General features: G+C 47.5%; 1 protein-coding gene across 2 annotated transcripts in view; it reads right to left on the bottom strand.

The window, feature by feature from the left end:
• Positions 1 to 15,323, bottom strand: part of LOC135178850 (uncharacterized) — a 31,556-nt gene extending 16,233 nt beyond the window's left edge. For both annotated transcript variants that reach the window (XM_064150172.1, XM_064150173.1), the window contains exons 1-5: positions 15,262 to 15,323; positions 14,439 to 14,519; positions 10,276 to 11,378; positions 5,865 to 5,998; positions 2,144 to 2,301 (exon numbers count right to left, since the gene is read on the bottom strand). In XM_064150172.1, coding sequence (XP_064006242.1) covers positions 2,144 to 2,301; positions 5,865 to 5,998; positions 10,276 to 11,378; positions 14,439 to 14,519; positions 15,262 to 15,295 — 1,510 coding nt within the window. In that variant the 5' untranslated portion in view covers positions 15,296 to 15,323. The remainder of the gene's footprint in view (positions 1 to 2,143; positions 2,302 to 5,864; positions 5,999 to 10,275; positions 11,379 to 14,438; positions 14,520 to 15,261) is intronic.
• Between the last annotated feature and the right edge of the window lie 253 nt (positions 15,324 to 15,576).

Raw genomic sequence — 15,576 nt, 5'->3', positions numbered from 1 at the left:
TCTTGAAGCTGCAGTATTAAATACCTCCTTTCTTTTGCCTGGCTGCTGCTGGGTTCTCTCTCCACTCATTGTTTTCTTTAACTGAGAATTTTCTTCCCAATGAATCACAGGAGAGGAGATCAACATTTACCATGCTATTTTAGCACCAGTGGAGATGTTTAATTTTGGCTCTGCAGAGTGTGTGCTGTGTTACTCTTCCCTCTTTTCTCTTTTAATTATGTTGGAGCTGCATTAACTCTAGAAGCCATCATAGTAGTGAGAGGCTGAGGCCAATGGGATGGGGTCCAACAAGGCAAAGTGCCATGTTCTGCACTTGGGTCACAATCACCATGTGCACCACTACAGGCTTGCAGTGGAGTGGCAGGAGAACTACCTGACAAAATGACCTGGGGGCATTGGTCAGCAGCCAGTGAAGATAATGCCAGTGTGTGCCCAGATGGACAAGAAGGTCAACAGCATTCTGGCTTGGATCAGTATAGTGTGACCAGCAGTACCAGGGCAGTCCCCCATACTCAGCACTAGTCAGGCTACACCATGAACAGTGGGTTCAGTTTTGAGCCACTCATTGCAAGAAGGTCATTGAGATGCTGGAGCAGATCCAGAGTAGGGCAACCAAGCTGGTGAAGGGTCTAGAGCACAAGTCTTGAGAGGAGCATCTGAGGGAACTAGGGTTGTTTAGCCTGGAGAAAAGGAGGCTGAGGGGAAGCCTCCTCACTCTCTGCAACTCCCTGAAAGGAGGTTGGAGCCAGATGGGGGTTGGTCTCCTCCCAGGGAAGAATAGATAGGACAAAACAAAAAGAAGGGCCTCAAGTTGCACCAGGTGAAGTTCAGGTTGGACTGGACCAACAGTTTTGCCCCCCCATGAAAGGGTGGTCAAGCCCTGGAACAGGCTGCCCAGGGTGGTGGCAGCATCCCCATCCCTGGAGGGATTTGAAAAGCCACATAAATGTGGTGCTGAGAGATGTGGCTTAGCAGTGGCCTGGCAATGCTGGGTCAATGGTCAGAGCTAATGATCTTACAGGTCACATTTCTACAGGTCTATAGTTTGTCACCTTCTGGCCCAGAGGTACTCATGGTTTCATGCATGCTCCAGTTTAAAAAAAGTCTGTGGTAAACTCAGCTGGGGCCAAGACTTGAAAATTTCTCAGTTCATTAGACTGAATAGAGCCCCAGTTTTGAGGGTATTCTCACCTCAAAAGACCTTACATACACCTGTGCTGGTTTGAGGCTAGACTATTTTAATGAGAGAAAGTAGCTCATTGGTTGTGAAAACAATGAAGTCTGTATCATTCATTGGTTTGCTGAGAGGGATAAAAAGCCTAAACTCCAACAATTTGTTCCACTCTGTTCTGCAGTGCTGGATCTGTTCTCTTCCTCTTCACTCTGCTCTAATCTCTCTCCACTAATATTGGCTAATACCCAACAACGTAAGCTTTGCTGGTTGTTTTGTTTGACTGGGGAAGAAGAGGAAGAAACAGAGGGTAGCACTGAGCCCCTTCTGGGCAGGTTTGTCTGTGAGAGTTTGGATTTATGTATTATTTCTACTCTGTGTGTAATTGCAACTACTTGTAAGTATTTTGTGTATATGTGCTTGTAAATTTTGCTCTGCTGTAAGTATAGCTTCAGCTTACTTCCAAACTGGCTGAGCTAGTCTGGTAAATTCCAATAGTGGGAAGGGGAGCTCCTAACTCACCACACTCCTCTATTTGGCATGCCAGCTCAATTTATTGCTAATTAACCCCAGAAGCTACCAGGAAGCTTTTATGGGTGGTGTGGCACTTCATTTAGCCAGCACTGTTGCATCTATTTTACAAGTGGTTGATATCAACTGTCCACCTAAAACATGGCTTGTTTGTGATCCTAACCCATCACAATACCCAACCCTGCAAGATCCCATCTGCAGGGCAAGCTGGGGCAGCCTTTCTGTGGCATCTTGGCACATCACATGTTTCTCTTCTCCCAGATCAGCATAGAGAAGTTACTTTAGCTCTTGTGCTTCACAGGACCCCAGATAATCAGCTTCATACTTGAAAGTTAGAGGAAACAAGGTGCCCATTTGGCCACACACAGCAGCTCTGTCCAGTGCTCACAAGTGCTCCTCAACACGGTTCACAAGTGCCAAGCAGTTAAGCCAGGTACTTACCTGTAATTCTTGTCAGCATTTTCTTGCCTTCCTCCAGCATGTCCACATAGAGCACTTGGTCATTAAACCTCCCAATGCCTTGGAAGGTCATATGAAGGCCTTCACTCTGCAAGATGGCTTCCACTTTGGTCTTGCTTTGCTTCAGAGCTAGAACAGCCCTTAAAAATCATTTAAAAAAACAATCACAATTACTACAAATATTCTATTCTCTGGAGGCTGATTATTGCACATGGAAACATTTGCTAATGATGTAACAAACCTATAAGCTAAGTTTGAAGTGTAAGTCAGTTTTGCTGGCAAGGTGAACACTCAAGCCACTAATATGCCAGAGATACTTTCATGAGTCCACTGCTAAAGAGTTAAAAAAGATTATAATAATTCAGCTCATATTTGTCCCATGCAGCCTAAAAACTCCATCCTTGCCCTTTTCAGATGGTTCAGTGATTTCTTTAAGCCAAACTAAGTTCATTTCCCTGATCTGAAGTACACTGAGCACTTGCCTGCATTATCTTCTCTCCCAAGACCTCAACATCACTCTGGTATTGTTAGATATGGGGGATCTCTGTGCCAAGTCAGCAAAGTTTAGACATGCACCTTGCCCACATGGAAGCATCTCCCAAAACTATGAAGCACCCAAAAGGTCAAGTCCAAGCATTGTTCTTAAAGACATATTAGAAGTACAATAGGTTGAAGTGTAGACACCAAGTGCTTCAGCATCTGAATGCCTGCTCAAGTTTTCTAGCTGTCCTTCTTTGGTGTCTCAGGGAAAGAGATCTTGAGCCTTCAAACCAAGTTTGAGCAGAAACCTAGTGCTAAATATTCATACTTGGAACAAAATGCTGCAAAGCTAAGGCCTAAAGACCCCAGCCTGTGAGTTTCTGGAGCTCTTGTAGCCACATTTACTTCATCACACCTAATTTGGACTACAGCCATTTCATTGTTCAAAAATCCTTCCTACTCTGTAACATACTCCAAATAGAATCCAGGCATTATGGCCCACCTAGCACAAAGTAATCCTCTCAGGAGCTACACAGAATATCAGGTTGGATGGCAGCCCGAGGACCACTTAGTCTGACCTTTCTCAGCACAAGTGTGGTCTAGAGAAGAAAACATCTCACACAAAGGCCACTTCAACACTACTCACAACATAAAGAGCAATCCTCACACACATTGGAGTTACTTCAGCTATAACAACATAGGAGCTGCTTCTCTAGGAGACTCCTGGGGACTCTACCACCTCTCCTATGAGGATGTACTACAAGAGCATGGGCTGCCCAGGGAGGTGGTGGAGTCGCCATCCCTGGAGGTGTTCAAGGCAGGATTGGACATGGCACTTGGTGCCATGGTCTAGCCTTGAGCTCTGTGGTAAAGGGTTGGACTTGATGATCTATGAGGTCTCTTCCAAACTTGGTGATACTGTGAGTTGGAGCTCTTCAGCCAGGAGAAGAGGTGGCTTCAAGGAGACCTTGTAGTAGCTATGAAGACAGGCTATGAGAGTTGAGGCTCTGCAGCCTGGAGAAAAGGAGGCTTCCAGGAGACCTTATCTGAAGGGGCCTACAGGAGGGCTGGAAAAGGACTGTTTACTAGGTCTTGTAGTGCCAGGATGAGGGGTAATGGGTTTAAACTGGATGTTAGGAAGAAGCTCTTTCCAGTGAGGGTGGTGAGACACTGGCACAGGTTGCCCAAGGAGGCTGTGGATACTCCCTCCATGGGGGTGTTCAAGGCCAGGTTGGATGAGACCTTGAGCAACCTGTCCTAGTGGGAGGTGTCCTTGCCTATGGCAGGGGGATGGAACTGGATGCTCTTTGAGCTCACTTCCAACCTAAACCATTCTATGATTCTATGTCAGCAGGGACATTTTCTACTAGAGCAGGTTGCTCAGAGCCCCAGACAACCTGACCAGGAGTGGTTCCAGGGATGGATTATCTCTGCAGGAATGCAGGAGATAAGGGATGAGGAGCATTTGGCAAGGAAGATTTGCCTCTCATTAGGTACTCCCATCATTTCTATATTATAGCCATACACCCACTCTTAAGTTCATTAACACCACTTAGCTCCACTCACCTCCCTAACCACTTCATTTCCATTTTGATTGCTGCTCTCCACTAGCTTCCCATCCTCTTGGATGAGAGCCTGCCCAGTCAGCAGCTCTGGCACAGGGTTTTATTACTGAATTACTGTACATGGTGTCTTCTGCATGCAGGCTCCATAGTCCTTGTTGCCCAGACATGGTAGATGCCCCATCCTGGGAAACATTCCAGGTCAGGTTGGACAGGGCTCTGAGCAACTTCATCTAGTTGATTATGCTCCTGCTTAGTGCAGAAGGGTGAATTATATGACAGCTTAAGGTCCATTTCACCCATTCTAACACATAATGCTCCTCCTACCCTTTTTCTCCCCTTCAGGCCCTCCAAAAAACCTTCTGAGATGTAGAACAAACCAGGTTAGTTTTTAATTAAGCTACATGGAAATCTTTCAATGTGCACTTAATCCTGTTGAACTTCTGTATGGTCAGAAGGGTTTTCCTACTCATGCTGATTGTATGTAGACCTTTCCAGATAGGTGTTCTGCTTCATGCCCTCACAGATCCTCTGTCACTGGTATGGCTGAGATCTTGCTGGTTTTCATTCCTTTGATATCTACCCAAGCACCTGGGGGAAAGGACTGTTCTCACCAGGTTCTACCATGCAATACCTTCCCAGGCACCTAAGGATCTTCCCTCCCTGTTTTCTCATGCCAAGAAGTCTCAAGTTTCCTAGTGTGGAACAGTAAGATAAAGCTTGGAGAAGCCCCCTGCAGCATGATGGGTTTATTTGCTAGACCTTTCCAGCAGCTCTGGCCTTCCTGACTACAGCATAGGCTTCCATAGTCATCTTTCAACATCCTCATCTTAATTCATAGAGTCCAAGTGACAGCCCACAGCTAGAATTAGACATGAGAACAGCTTGGAAAGCAGCTAGGCAGATGTTTTGCTTTTCTTCTTAATATAAGATTTTCCAGCTGGTAAATAAGAGAAACTTCTTTGCTGTGAGAGTGCTGAAGCCCTGGAGGAGGCTGCCCAGAGAGGTTGTGGAGTCTGCTTCTCTGCAGAGATTCCAAACTCACATGGACATTGTGATCCTGTGCAACCTGCTGTAGCATGGGGCTGGACTAAATAACCCCCACCATGCTGGGATTCTGAAACTTCTCAGAAGGCAGCAACTCAGAGTGTTACATCCCTTGAGTTCATTTGATGTTAGTAACACAGCAGTAATACTATTTGGAATCATGGAGTTTGGAAGAGACCTCCAAGACTATCAAGTCTGATCATCAACCCAAGACCACCATACCCACTAGACCATGTCCATGCATTTATTGAACATCTCCAGGGACAGTGACTCCACCACCTCTCTGGGCACCCTGTTCCAATGCCTGACCACCCTTTCAGGAACAAAATTGTTCCTAATACCCAACCTAAACCTCTCTTTTTGCAACTTGAGGCCATTTGCAGCCAAGCTGCTTTTGTCACCCCATAGCAGATACCAAAGTGTCAACATCTGAGGCATCACATCTAGCTTTAAGATCTTCCCTTACAGGTATTGAGAGTAAGGCACAAACCCATGAAAGCCCACGAGAAGAAGTGTAGGCTCTACTACAACATAATTACTCACAACAGCAGTAAGGTTAATATGCACAGGAGAAAAAGAAAATAAGCTGCACTTGAATTCTGCAGGATCCTTACTTTTTGATGTCCTCTGTTCCCAGGTGAGCTATTATTAGAGTAATGTGCATGGTTTGAATGGGAAGAAGAGCTTTCAACAGGAGAGGTTCCTTAGTGAATATCAGCTCTTGGACGTCTTCAATTCTGTCCAAAATCTGCAATGCAGCAAAAAAGAAACAGGGAAATGTTCATTTGAGAGCAACCAGGAAGCACTGGAGGAGTTCAGAAAGCTGAAACCAAATCTGCCCAGGAGATGCAACCCAGGTTTAAGTCAGGAATCCACAAAATACAACCCCATCAAGACCACAAAATTGCCCAGACTGGAAAAATATTGGACACTATCAAGCCCAACCATGAAGCCAGTACTGCCAGGTCACCACAAAATCATGCCCCTCAGCACCACACCTACATGGGTTTTCAATCCCTCCAAGGATGAGAACTCCACCATCTCCCTGAGCAAGCCTGTTCCAGGTCTTGACAACCCTCTCAGGAAAGATATCATTCCTGGTGTTCAACTTAAACCTCTCCTAGTGCAACTTGAGGCCACATCCTCTTGTTGTATTGCTTTTATGAATGGAGATGTTCAAGAAAAGACTGGATGAGGCACTTAGTGCCATGGTCTAGTTGACTGGCTAGGGCTGAGTGCTAGGTTGGAGTGGATGATCTTGGAGGTCTCTTCCAACCTGGTTGATTGTCTGCTTGGCCAAAACATACCAGACCTTATTTCAGTTGCAAAGTTCATGTTTCAGGCATTGATTGATCTGTGTTTCTTTTTAAAGCCTCAAACTCATACCTCTCATGTGAGCCAGCACCCATAGATCTGCAAGTAGGTCTGAAAAATCTGACCCCAGGCACATTAAAATAAAGCTCACAGTGCTTTGTAAATATTAATGAGGTCTTCATAGAGTTGTCAGTTGTTAATAGACTGTGGAAATTGAATAGCATTTCCATAATTAATCTCATGCCATTTTCTGATTACAAGTTTGATCACAGATTAAGCTGATGTCTCTTCTCAAAAGGAAGCTGTTACAGCAAACAGATCTACTGGGTAAACAAGCTGTTTTCTGAGTTGGTGTTTCACCTAAGCACGAGGAAAAGCTTGCCCTGTCAAGCTGATGGAGCATTGGGATCTCAGAGCTGCCAGATTAACAAAGTTGGTGAGAGCAGAGACTGAAAAAAATAGAGGGGAAGGACATAGAATCAAGCAGGTTGGAAGAGACCTCCAAGATCATCCAGGCCAACCTAGCACCCAGCCCTAGCCAATTAACTAGACCATGGCACTAAGTGCCTCAGCCAGGCCTTTCTTGAACACCTCCAGGGACAGCGACTCCACCACCTCCCTGGGCAGCCCATTCCAATGCCAATCACTCTCTCTGTGAAGAACTTCCTCCTAACATCCAGCCTAGACCTCCCCTGGCACACCTTGAGACTGTGTCCCCTTGTTCTGTTGCTGCTTGCCTGGCAGAAGAGACCAACCCCCACCTGGCTACAATGTCCCTTCAGGTAGTTGTAGACAGCAATGAAGTCACCCCTGAGCCTCCTCTTCTGCAGGCTGCACACCCCCAGCTCCCTCAGTCTCTCCTCAATAGAGTTTGTGTTCCAGGCCTCTCACCAGCTTTGTTATCCTTCTCTGGACACATTCCAGCACCTCAACATCTCTCTTGAATTGAGAAGCCAAAAACCAGACACAGGACTCAAGGTGTGGCCTGACCAGTGCTGAGTACAGGGGCAGAATAACCTCCCTTGTCCTACTGGCCACACTGTTCCTGATCCAGGCCAGGATGCCATTGGCTCTCCTGCCCACCTGGGCACACTGCTGGCTCATCTTCAGAGATATGTGGAAGATATGGTCACAAGTCACTCTGACTAAAAACCCCACCATGGAGGCATTGGAAGGGACCTCTGGAGACAATCTTGCCAAAGCTCTTTGCTCAAGCAGGGGTACCCAGAGCAGACTGTCCAGCATCACAATGTCCAGGGGGGCTTGGAATCTCGCCACAACCACTATGGGCAACCTGCTCCAGGGCTTTTGCACACTCTCAAGAAAGTTCCAATGCTTTTTCTACAAAATCTGAATGGATTTCTCTCCTCAATCACAGATTGATTGGAGTTGGACTAGATCTCCAGAGGTCCCTTCCAAATGCCACTGCTGGATCAGGGGCACACCTAACAGGTTTCCCAGGATCACAATGTCCAGGCAGGTTTGGAGTCATTCCAGAGAAGAAGACTCCACAACCTCTCTGGGCAGCCTGCAGAGCTCCACCATCCTCACAGCAAAGTTTCTCTTGCTCAGAGGGAACCTCCTCGGTTCCTGTTTGTGCCTGTTGCCTTGTTCCACCTTTGGGCATCACTGAAGAATCTGACTTGATGCTTTTAACCCTCACTCTGCAGATATTGAGGAGCATTAAGATGATCTCATCTCAGTCTACTCTTCTCCAGGCTAAACAGTCCCAGGTTTCCCAGCAGAATTAAGTATTCATGTGCCCTCTCAAGCTGTTCCATGATCTCATTCCTCAGATGGCAGGAAACTTTCTAGTTTCCAGCCCAGATTTATTCCTTGCCCACTTCATACCCATTTGTCCCTCTGCCAACATTGTCTTCCAGCTTACACAGTCCTTTTCCCTTCCTGGCATTTATCTTGCTGATGTGCTCTGCACTTCTGTTCACCTCCCAAAAAGCCAGGAATTGCTGAAAGGTACATGAGGCCATCCTCCAGATAACCTTCAGAGATTACTCCACTGGAGGCAAAGCCAGAGCAAATAAAGGCCTACCAAGAGGAAGGCATCTCTGACGCCCTCCATCATACCTTAGACTTTCAGCACTGGGAGAAGGTTAAAAAAACAACTCAGCAGCCTGCCAAAGCACACCACTTCGCTGCAGCTGCTTGTCACACTGGAGGAAAAAAGGAGATGTACAACAGCTAGAATCATCCTACTTAATTATTGCCTTTCAGCAGTGTAAATAGTCATGCCAGATGCTTCATGGAAACCTAAGCTGGGGAGGGGGGGGGAACCAACAAGGAGTCAAGTTATATATTGCAACAAGCAAAATCAGCTGGGTTCACTGGGAAAAGAGCATCATGAAGTACCAGCAGAAGGTGGGAGCTGAGGGTTGTGTTATTGCTGTGTTCATGCAAGTTAACATTTGGGGGTTGTCTTCTACATGTGCATTGTAAATGGAGACCTCAAAGTATCATCAGGGTTAGAAGAGACCTCACAGATCATCAAGTCCAGATCATACTATCATTCGGGCAGTTTGTTTGCTACTTCTCCACCCTGCTCATGCTGTCTGGGACAGAGCCACCTACTCACTCAAACTCTGCCCCTACCTGCCTCTGTTAGGGGGAAAACTGCTGTATTAGTCATCATTGATTTTAAAGATGGCCAGGTCAAATCTTTAGCCCAGCATTGCCAGGTCAACACTAAACCATGTCCCTCAGCACCACCTCTACATAGCCTCTGAGCCACTCTAGGGATGGGGACTCCACCACTGCGCTGGGCAGCCTGTTCCAGGGCTTGACAAGCCTTTTGAAGAAGAAATTCTTTTGTCCAACCTAAGCCTCCTCTGGTACAACTCAAGGCCATTTCCTCTTGGCATATTGCTTGTGCCTCGAGAGATGAGACCAACCCCCACCCCACTCCAACCTCCTTTCAGTCGTTGTAGAGAGTGTGGTAGTCTCTCCTTGGCCTCCTTTCCTCCAGGCTAAGGACACCTAGGTTTTCTCAGCTGCCCCTCACAATACCTGTCCTCCAGACCCTTCACCAGCTTCACTGCCTTTCTTTGGCCACACTCCAGCACTTCAGTGTCCTTTGAGAGGATGGGACCAGTCTCTCTTCAGGGGTGCCCAGTAACAGGACAAGGGGTAACAGACACAAACTGGAACACAGGAGGTTTCATCTGAGCAAGTAAAATTTCTTTGCTGTGAGGATGGTGGAGCCCTGGAGCAGGCTGCCCAGAGAGGTTGGTGGAGCCTCCTCCTCTGAAGAGATACCAAACCCACTTGGACACTGTGTACTTGGGCAACCTGCTGTGAGTGCCTCTGCTTTAGCAGTTGGACTAGATCTCCAGAGGTACCTTCCAACCCCTATTATTCTGTGGTTGAGGAGACACATCCACTCAGACCTTGTAGAAAAAGCAATGGGAATCCTGAATGGGATTGAAAAAGTAAATGTCTTACTTCTCCAGCAGCAGCAAAAACCTTGGTGTGGTCTCAACACTATCCTAGCTACAAATACCAAGCACAGCATCTACAAGGGCTTCTACAAAGGAGTTAACTCCACCCCAGCCAGAGCCAGTAGACCACTTCAGGCAAGAGAGTACAATCTGGTCACTCCTGGCTTCTTAATAAGCTTCAAACTGAAGTTAACTTAACACTTCTGCTGAGGTCTATGTTGGATGGCTTTGTTCTGCTGGCAGAGCTGCTTCAGCATACCTGATCATTTGTTATTGGAATAGCCACAAAATAATTTGCAGCCTCTCGTGGACGTTTCTTAGACGTTTCTTGCCGTAGGGCTTCCTTCTGGTCCTTAGGCCCTTCTTGGGCATCTCTCTGGTTCTGCCTTGTCTCTGTAGGACTTTGACCTTCTTTTTGTGGGGGCAGGTCTGCTTCTGGCTGTTTCTGCTCTTGGCTCTGACCCTGTAGCTGCTCCTCTGTCAGTATCCCATTCAGGTCTGCTGTATCTCCATCCTCAATCTGCTGCAGTGCAACCACTTCTGCTCTTTCCTCTTCTTGATTCTGGTTCTTCAGGGCTTCTGTCACCTCTCCTTGATCCTGCTTTTGGCTTGGAACCCCCTGGGGCTCCAGCTTCACCTCAGCCAATTCTCTCTCACCTTCAGACCTTGCCACTTGCTCTCCCTCATTTTGTTCCCGTGTCAGCTGCTCTCCATTTGTTGACACTTCCTCACCTTGGTCCTGGAGGCAAGTTACCTCTTGTAGTTCACAGCCCAGCTGCACAGTGATCTTGATGCCAGCCATGCTTTGTCCCTGCTGTTGTACCTGTACAATCACTTGAGGTCCTTGGCCCTGCTGCTGTAGCTGCACCTGTGTGGTCACTGATGGGGCCACCCACCTTGGGCTTGGCTTCTGAGGCTGCACCTGCACAGTCACCTCTGGAGACTCCCACCTCTGGCTCACCTCCTGTGGCCGCACCTTCACTGTCACCTCCAGGGCCTCCCATCCCTGGTCCCTTGGCTGTGGTCCCCTGTTTGGGGCCATGCCTCCCTGCACTGTTTGCCTCTGCAACAGAGCATGGGCATTGTCCTCTGCCCAGGGCTGCTGCTCAGGGGGCAGCAGCTGTGTTGCTGGGAAATAACCTCCTCCTTGCCCCAGCTGTACTGCCGAGCAGAGCTGCTGAGCTCCAGCAGGATTTTCATCCCCTTGAACGTGCTCCAGGACCCTCTCTTGATGCCTGCTCCTACATGACTGCCATTTCACCAACTTCAGCCTGCGACAAAGCTTTCCTCTCCCAAGCTGGGGATTCTCCAAGATCCTCTTTCTTTTCTTCCTTTGGGGCTTGCATTCATGTTTTAAAGGATCTGGAAAGCAAAGGGGAAAAAAAACAACAGCTATCAAAAGAAAGAATTGCTTACTGTAGTTCAGCACTGCAGTTTGACTCACTACAGGGAGCTGCAGCTATGTCAAAAAAGATCAATCTGCCCTGTAGAGTCCCCATCCCTGGAGGGGTTTCAAAGCCATGGATATGTGGTGCTGAAGGACATGGCTTCATAGTGACCTGGCAGTGCTGTGCTAACAGCTGGACTCTGATCTTAAAGGTCTTTTCCAACCAAATTTGTTCTGTAGTTTTCTCTCATTTCCTCGCCTCTCCCCTACAATGAAGTTGCAGCAATGATGCTGTTCTTACCCATACTGTCTGAATAGAAGTGAAGAAACACTGAAGCCCACATAGGTTGTTTTAATTTCCTACTTATTCCAGAGGCAAGCTCCACAGAAACCCAGAGAATCAAGAACAGTTCTTCATCTGTCAGTGCAGCACTTCAGATGCAGTGGATCCAACTGCACTGAGCAGAAGTGCCACTTCAAAGAACCCCTGAACAACTACATTCCACAGACCAAGCAGAACTCATCTCTATGATGAGAAATGCTTCACATGCCAGGTTATGACCTGCCTTAGCTTCAAGTCCTTCCAAGTCATGGCAACACCAAAGTTTTCCTCCTGAGACTGTAAAGATGTAGGCAGATCTGTTTCTTTCACAGATCTGCTCTCCAAGACAACCAAAATGTTTGAGCAGAAGATTTCCAGGAAAACTAGAGCTCTCCCCACCCCCATAAAACCCACATCCATCAAAACATATCAACATGAAATAGGAAGAAAATAACTATAGAATCAACCAGGTTGGAAGAGACCTCCAAGATCATCCAGTCCAACCTAGCACCCAGCCCTGTCCAATCAACTAGACCATGGCACTAAGTGCCAGTGAGGGTTTGAGTGTTACCCACCCCACACACACACTTTGGAAAAGCCACCCAGACTAGAATCTGTCGATCTGGGAATTGAAAGAGGCTTTGTATTTACACCTTAGCACAATACACAAGCAGCTACTTACAATACATACAGAAATACACAGGTTAAAAAGTAATACAGAAACACAACAGCCCTCCCAGAAACTTGAAGCCCCAGGAGGGGCTCCCAACCACCCTTACACCTTCCTCCCATCCCTCTACCTTAGCCAAGGCTCTTCCTCACACTTAAGGTAGTTTGGAGGGTTGGCCAGGAGGGTTAGGAAGCAGAAGGATAAGCCACACAGATGGCAGGTTAGGTTAGAGAGAAGTTCATGCAGCCTCAAGAGAGCAACTGTCTCTTAGCTATCTTTGTGTTCTTGTTCTCTTACATCTCAGCAAGCCTCTAAGTAGCCATCACCATTGTTTCTTTTTCACAGCCTGTAATCCAATTCTTCTCACCAAAGCATTCTAGCTAGGCTCAAACCAGCACTAAGTGCTTTGCTTCAACACCTCCAGGCACAGAGACTCCACCACCTCCCTAGGCAGCCTATTCCAACGCCAATCACTCTCTCTGCCAACAACTTCCTCCTAACATCCAGCCTAGACCTCCCCGGCACAATTTGAGACTGTGTCCCCTTGTTCTGTTGCTGGTTGCCTGGCAGAAGCAACCAACTCCCACCTGGCTACAGCCTCCCTTCAGGTAGTTGTAGACAGCAATGAGGTCAGCCCTGAGCCTCCTCTTGTCCATGCTGCACACCCCCAGCTCCCTCATGTGCTCCAGGCCTCCCACCAGCTTTGTCATAGTGCACCTAAATGTTTCAGGCACCAAGCAATGTAACCATGGGTACTGCAGCTCTCTCTCCTCTATGAAAGGGCTAACCCCTGCTCCAGTGGAGGTGAGGGGCTGACTGTCTGGAGAGCAGTTCTGCAGCTGCAGGGGAGGACTCAGGAGTGCTGGTGGACAGTCAGTTCATCATGAGCCAGCAGAGCATCCCACCTGGGCCAAGGCAGCCAATGCTTTCCCATGGGACATTAGGACACTGTAGTTCTGAGCAATTTGCTGTAGAAGTGTCCCAGATGAGAATTACAGGCTTAAAAATCCTCTGGGGACTAGAAGACTCTTCATCAACCCCATAATTCTGCTACCTCTTTATAACCTCACAGCCAAGCCAGCTTGCTCTCCTTCCCTCCCTCTCCTGCCCCGTGTTGAGCAGGAGCCACCTTATCAGACAAGCATGTCAGGAGTAGACCCATTCTGGGGCCTCCAGAGGCCAGTGGATGGCAGAGGGATGGAGAGAGGAGGATTGGAGACTGGGGCTTAGAGATTTACTTTTGGGCTGGGGGAAAATTCAAGAGGGCTCACCATGGCTGTTGTATCTGCTTTGTAATTTCTTTTCTGTACCTCTCCAAAGGTAAGTATGTGTGGGGTTTTAATCCCATCTGAGAGCTTCATTTGTGTCAGCTCTCTTTAAAAAACACAAGAGGCAGCAGAGGAGGAGACTGAGAGGTGACCTCATGCATGCTTATGAAGATGTGAAGGGTGAGTGTCAGGACAGAGCCAGGCTCTTTTCAGGGGTGCCCAAGGATAGGACAAGTGGCAATGGGTGCAAGCTGGAGCACAGGAGGTTCCACATGAACACAAGGGGCAGCTGACACTGAGGGCGACAGAGCACTGGAGCAGGCTGCCCAGAGAGGTTGGAGTCTCCTTTCTGGAAACATTTAAAACCCACCTGGATATGTTTCTGTGTGACCTACTCTAGGTGATCCTGATCTGGCAGGAGGAGTTGGACTAGATGATCTTTTGACATCACTTCCAACCCCTAACTCTCTAATTTTGTGTAGATGACTCTGCTTTAGAGTGTGTGTGTGCTGGAATAAGTGATCTCTAGAGATCCCTTCCAATCCTGGCCAGGTTAGGATTCTGCAAAGAAAGACTAATGATTTTCTCTCAAAATGCTTGGAAATAGATCCTACCTCTGGAGATGAAGCCCTCTGGTCATAAACTAATTATACATTCAGCTATTACCCATGGTATTGTCACCTGGGCTCCAACAGAAGGCTCTGTCCTTCTGGAAGAGAGTTTAATTTGGGATATGCCAGAAGGGTAGCTCATTCTGAAACTGACTCAGACTTACTTTCAAATATCTCTCTGGCATCAGCTGTGACAAAAGGCAGCTCTGCCATCACTGTCTCATCTTCACTGTCCAAGAGAGAAGCTGGAAAGGAAGGAAAACATTGTCATCTCCCATCATGTAATTACTGTAGAACATGTGCTTTCCATAATGTCATGGACTAGTTTGGGAGGCACCTTTAACTGGCATCTACTCCTACCCCCTGCACTCAGCAGGGATATCTGCAGCTAGAGCAGGTCACTCAGAGCCCCAACAACCTGATCCAGAATGGTTCCAAGAATGGGGGCTTCCATCACCTCCCATGGGCAAGTTGGGCCAGGGTCTCACCTTCAGCATAAAAAGATTCCTTCCTTCTCTCCAGTCTCTATCTCTAATTTTAAGCCCCACATCCCTTGGCCTGTCACAATAGGCTCTGCCTAAAATATTGTCCCACTTTGCTTCTGGGCACCCTTTAACTCTCAGAATGTCACCAGAAGGTCTCCCTGGAACCTTCTCTTCATCAAGTAAGACAATCCCAGTTCTCTCAGCCTGTCCTCACAGCAGAGGAGTTTCAGCCCTTGCATCATTGCTGTGGCCTCCTCTGGCCCACTCCAACAGTTCCATATCTCATGTGCTGATGAGTCCACAGGTGGACACAGATCTGTATCGTTTCATATGCACATTTCTACCACAACATTTTCTGGTGACAACCCCAGCACCTAAGATGATTTAGTGTGGTGATGACTAGGTACAGTTGCAGCCCTATTTGCAAGTTCTGATAGCCACTGTGCAGCTGTCAAACCAAGAACTAAGTACTGTGGGTTTTTCTGCCTCTACTTAGTACAACCTGAACTGTTTGGATGTTGATGAGCTGGTAGCATCCTGAGTCTTCAAACAATTCAGCACCTGTGGAAGAGAAAAGGCAAATGGAAATCCCAAGTGCTACCAGCATCCCAGATTGCTCCAAGCTTCCCCCAGACTAAACTTGGCCAAGCCTTGGAGAGCCCAGGTAACACCACCAAATAATTATACACCCTCAACAAGTTCCAGGGCAAGGCCGGCAGCCAAGAGTGAGTTTACACCAATAAGAAAGCTTCCTGACTCTGTAGCATTTAAGGATACTACCCACCCACCCCACACACACAAAAGCTATAAGATCATT

This window comes from Pogoniulus pusillus, chromosome 10 (genome assembly GCF_015220805.1).
Source record: "Pogoniulus pusillus isolate bPogPus1 chromosome 10, bPogPus1.pri, whole genome shotgun sequence".
In the NCBI taxonomy this organism is placed as follows: domain Eukaryota; kingdom Metazoa; phylum Chordata; class Aves; order Piciformes; family Lybiidae; genus Pogoniulus; species Pogoniulus pusillus.
The sequence above is the reverse complement of the archived record's forward strand: the minus strand, read 5'-3'. Positions and strand labels throughout refer to the sequence as shown.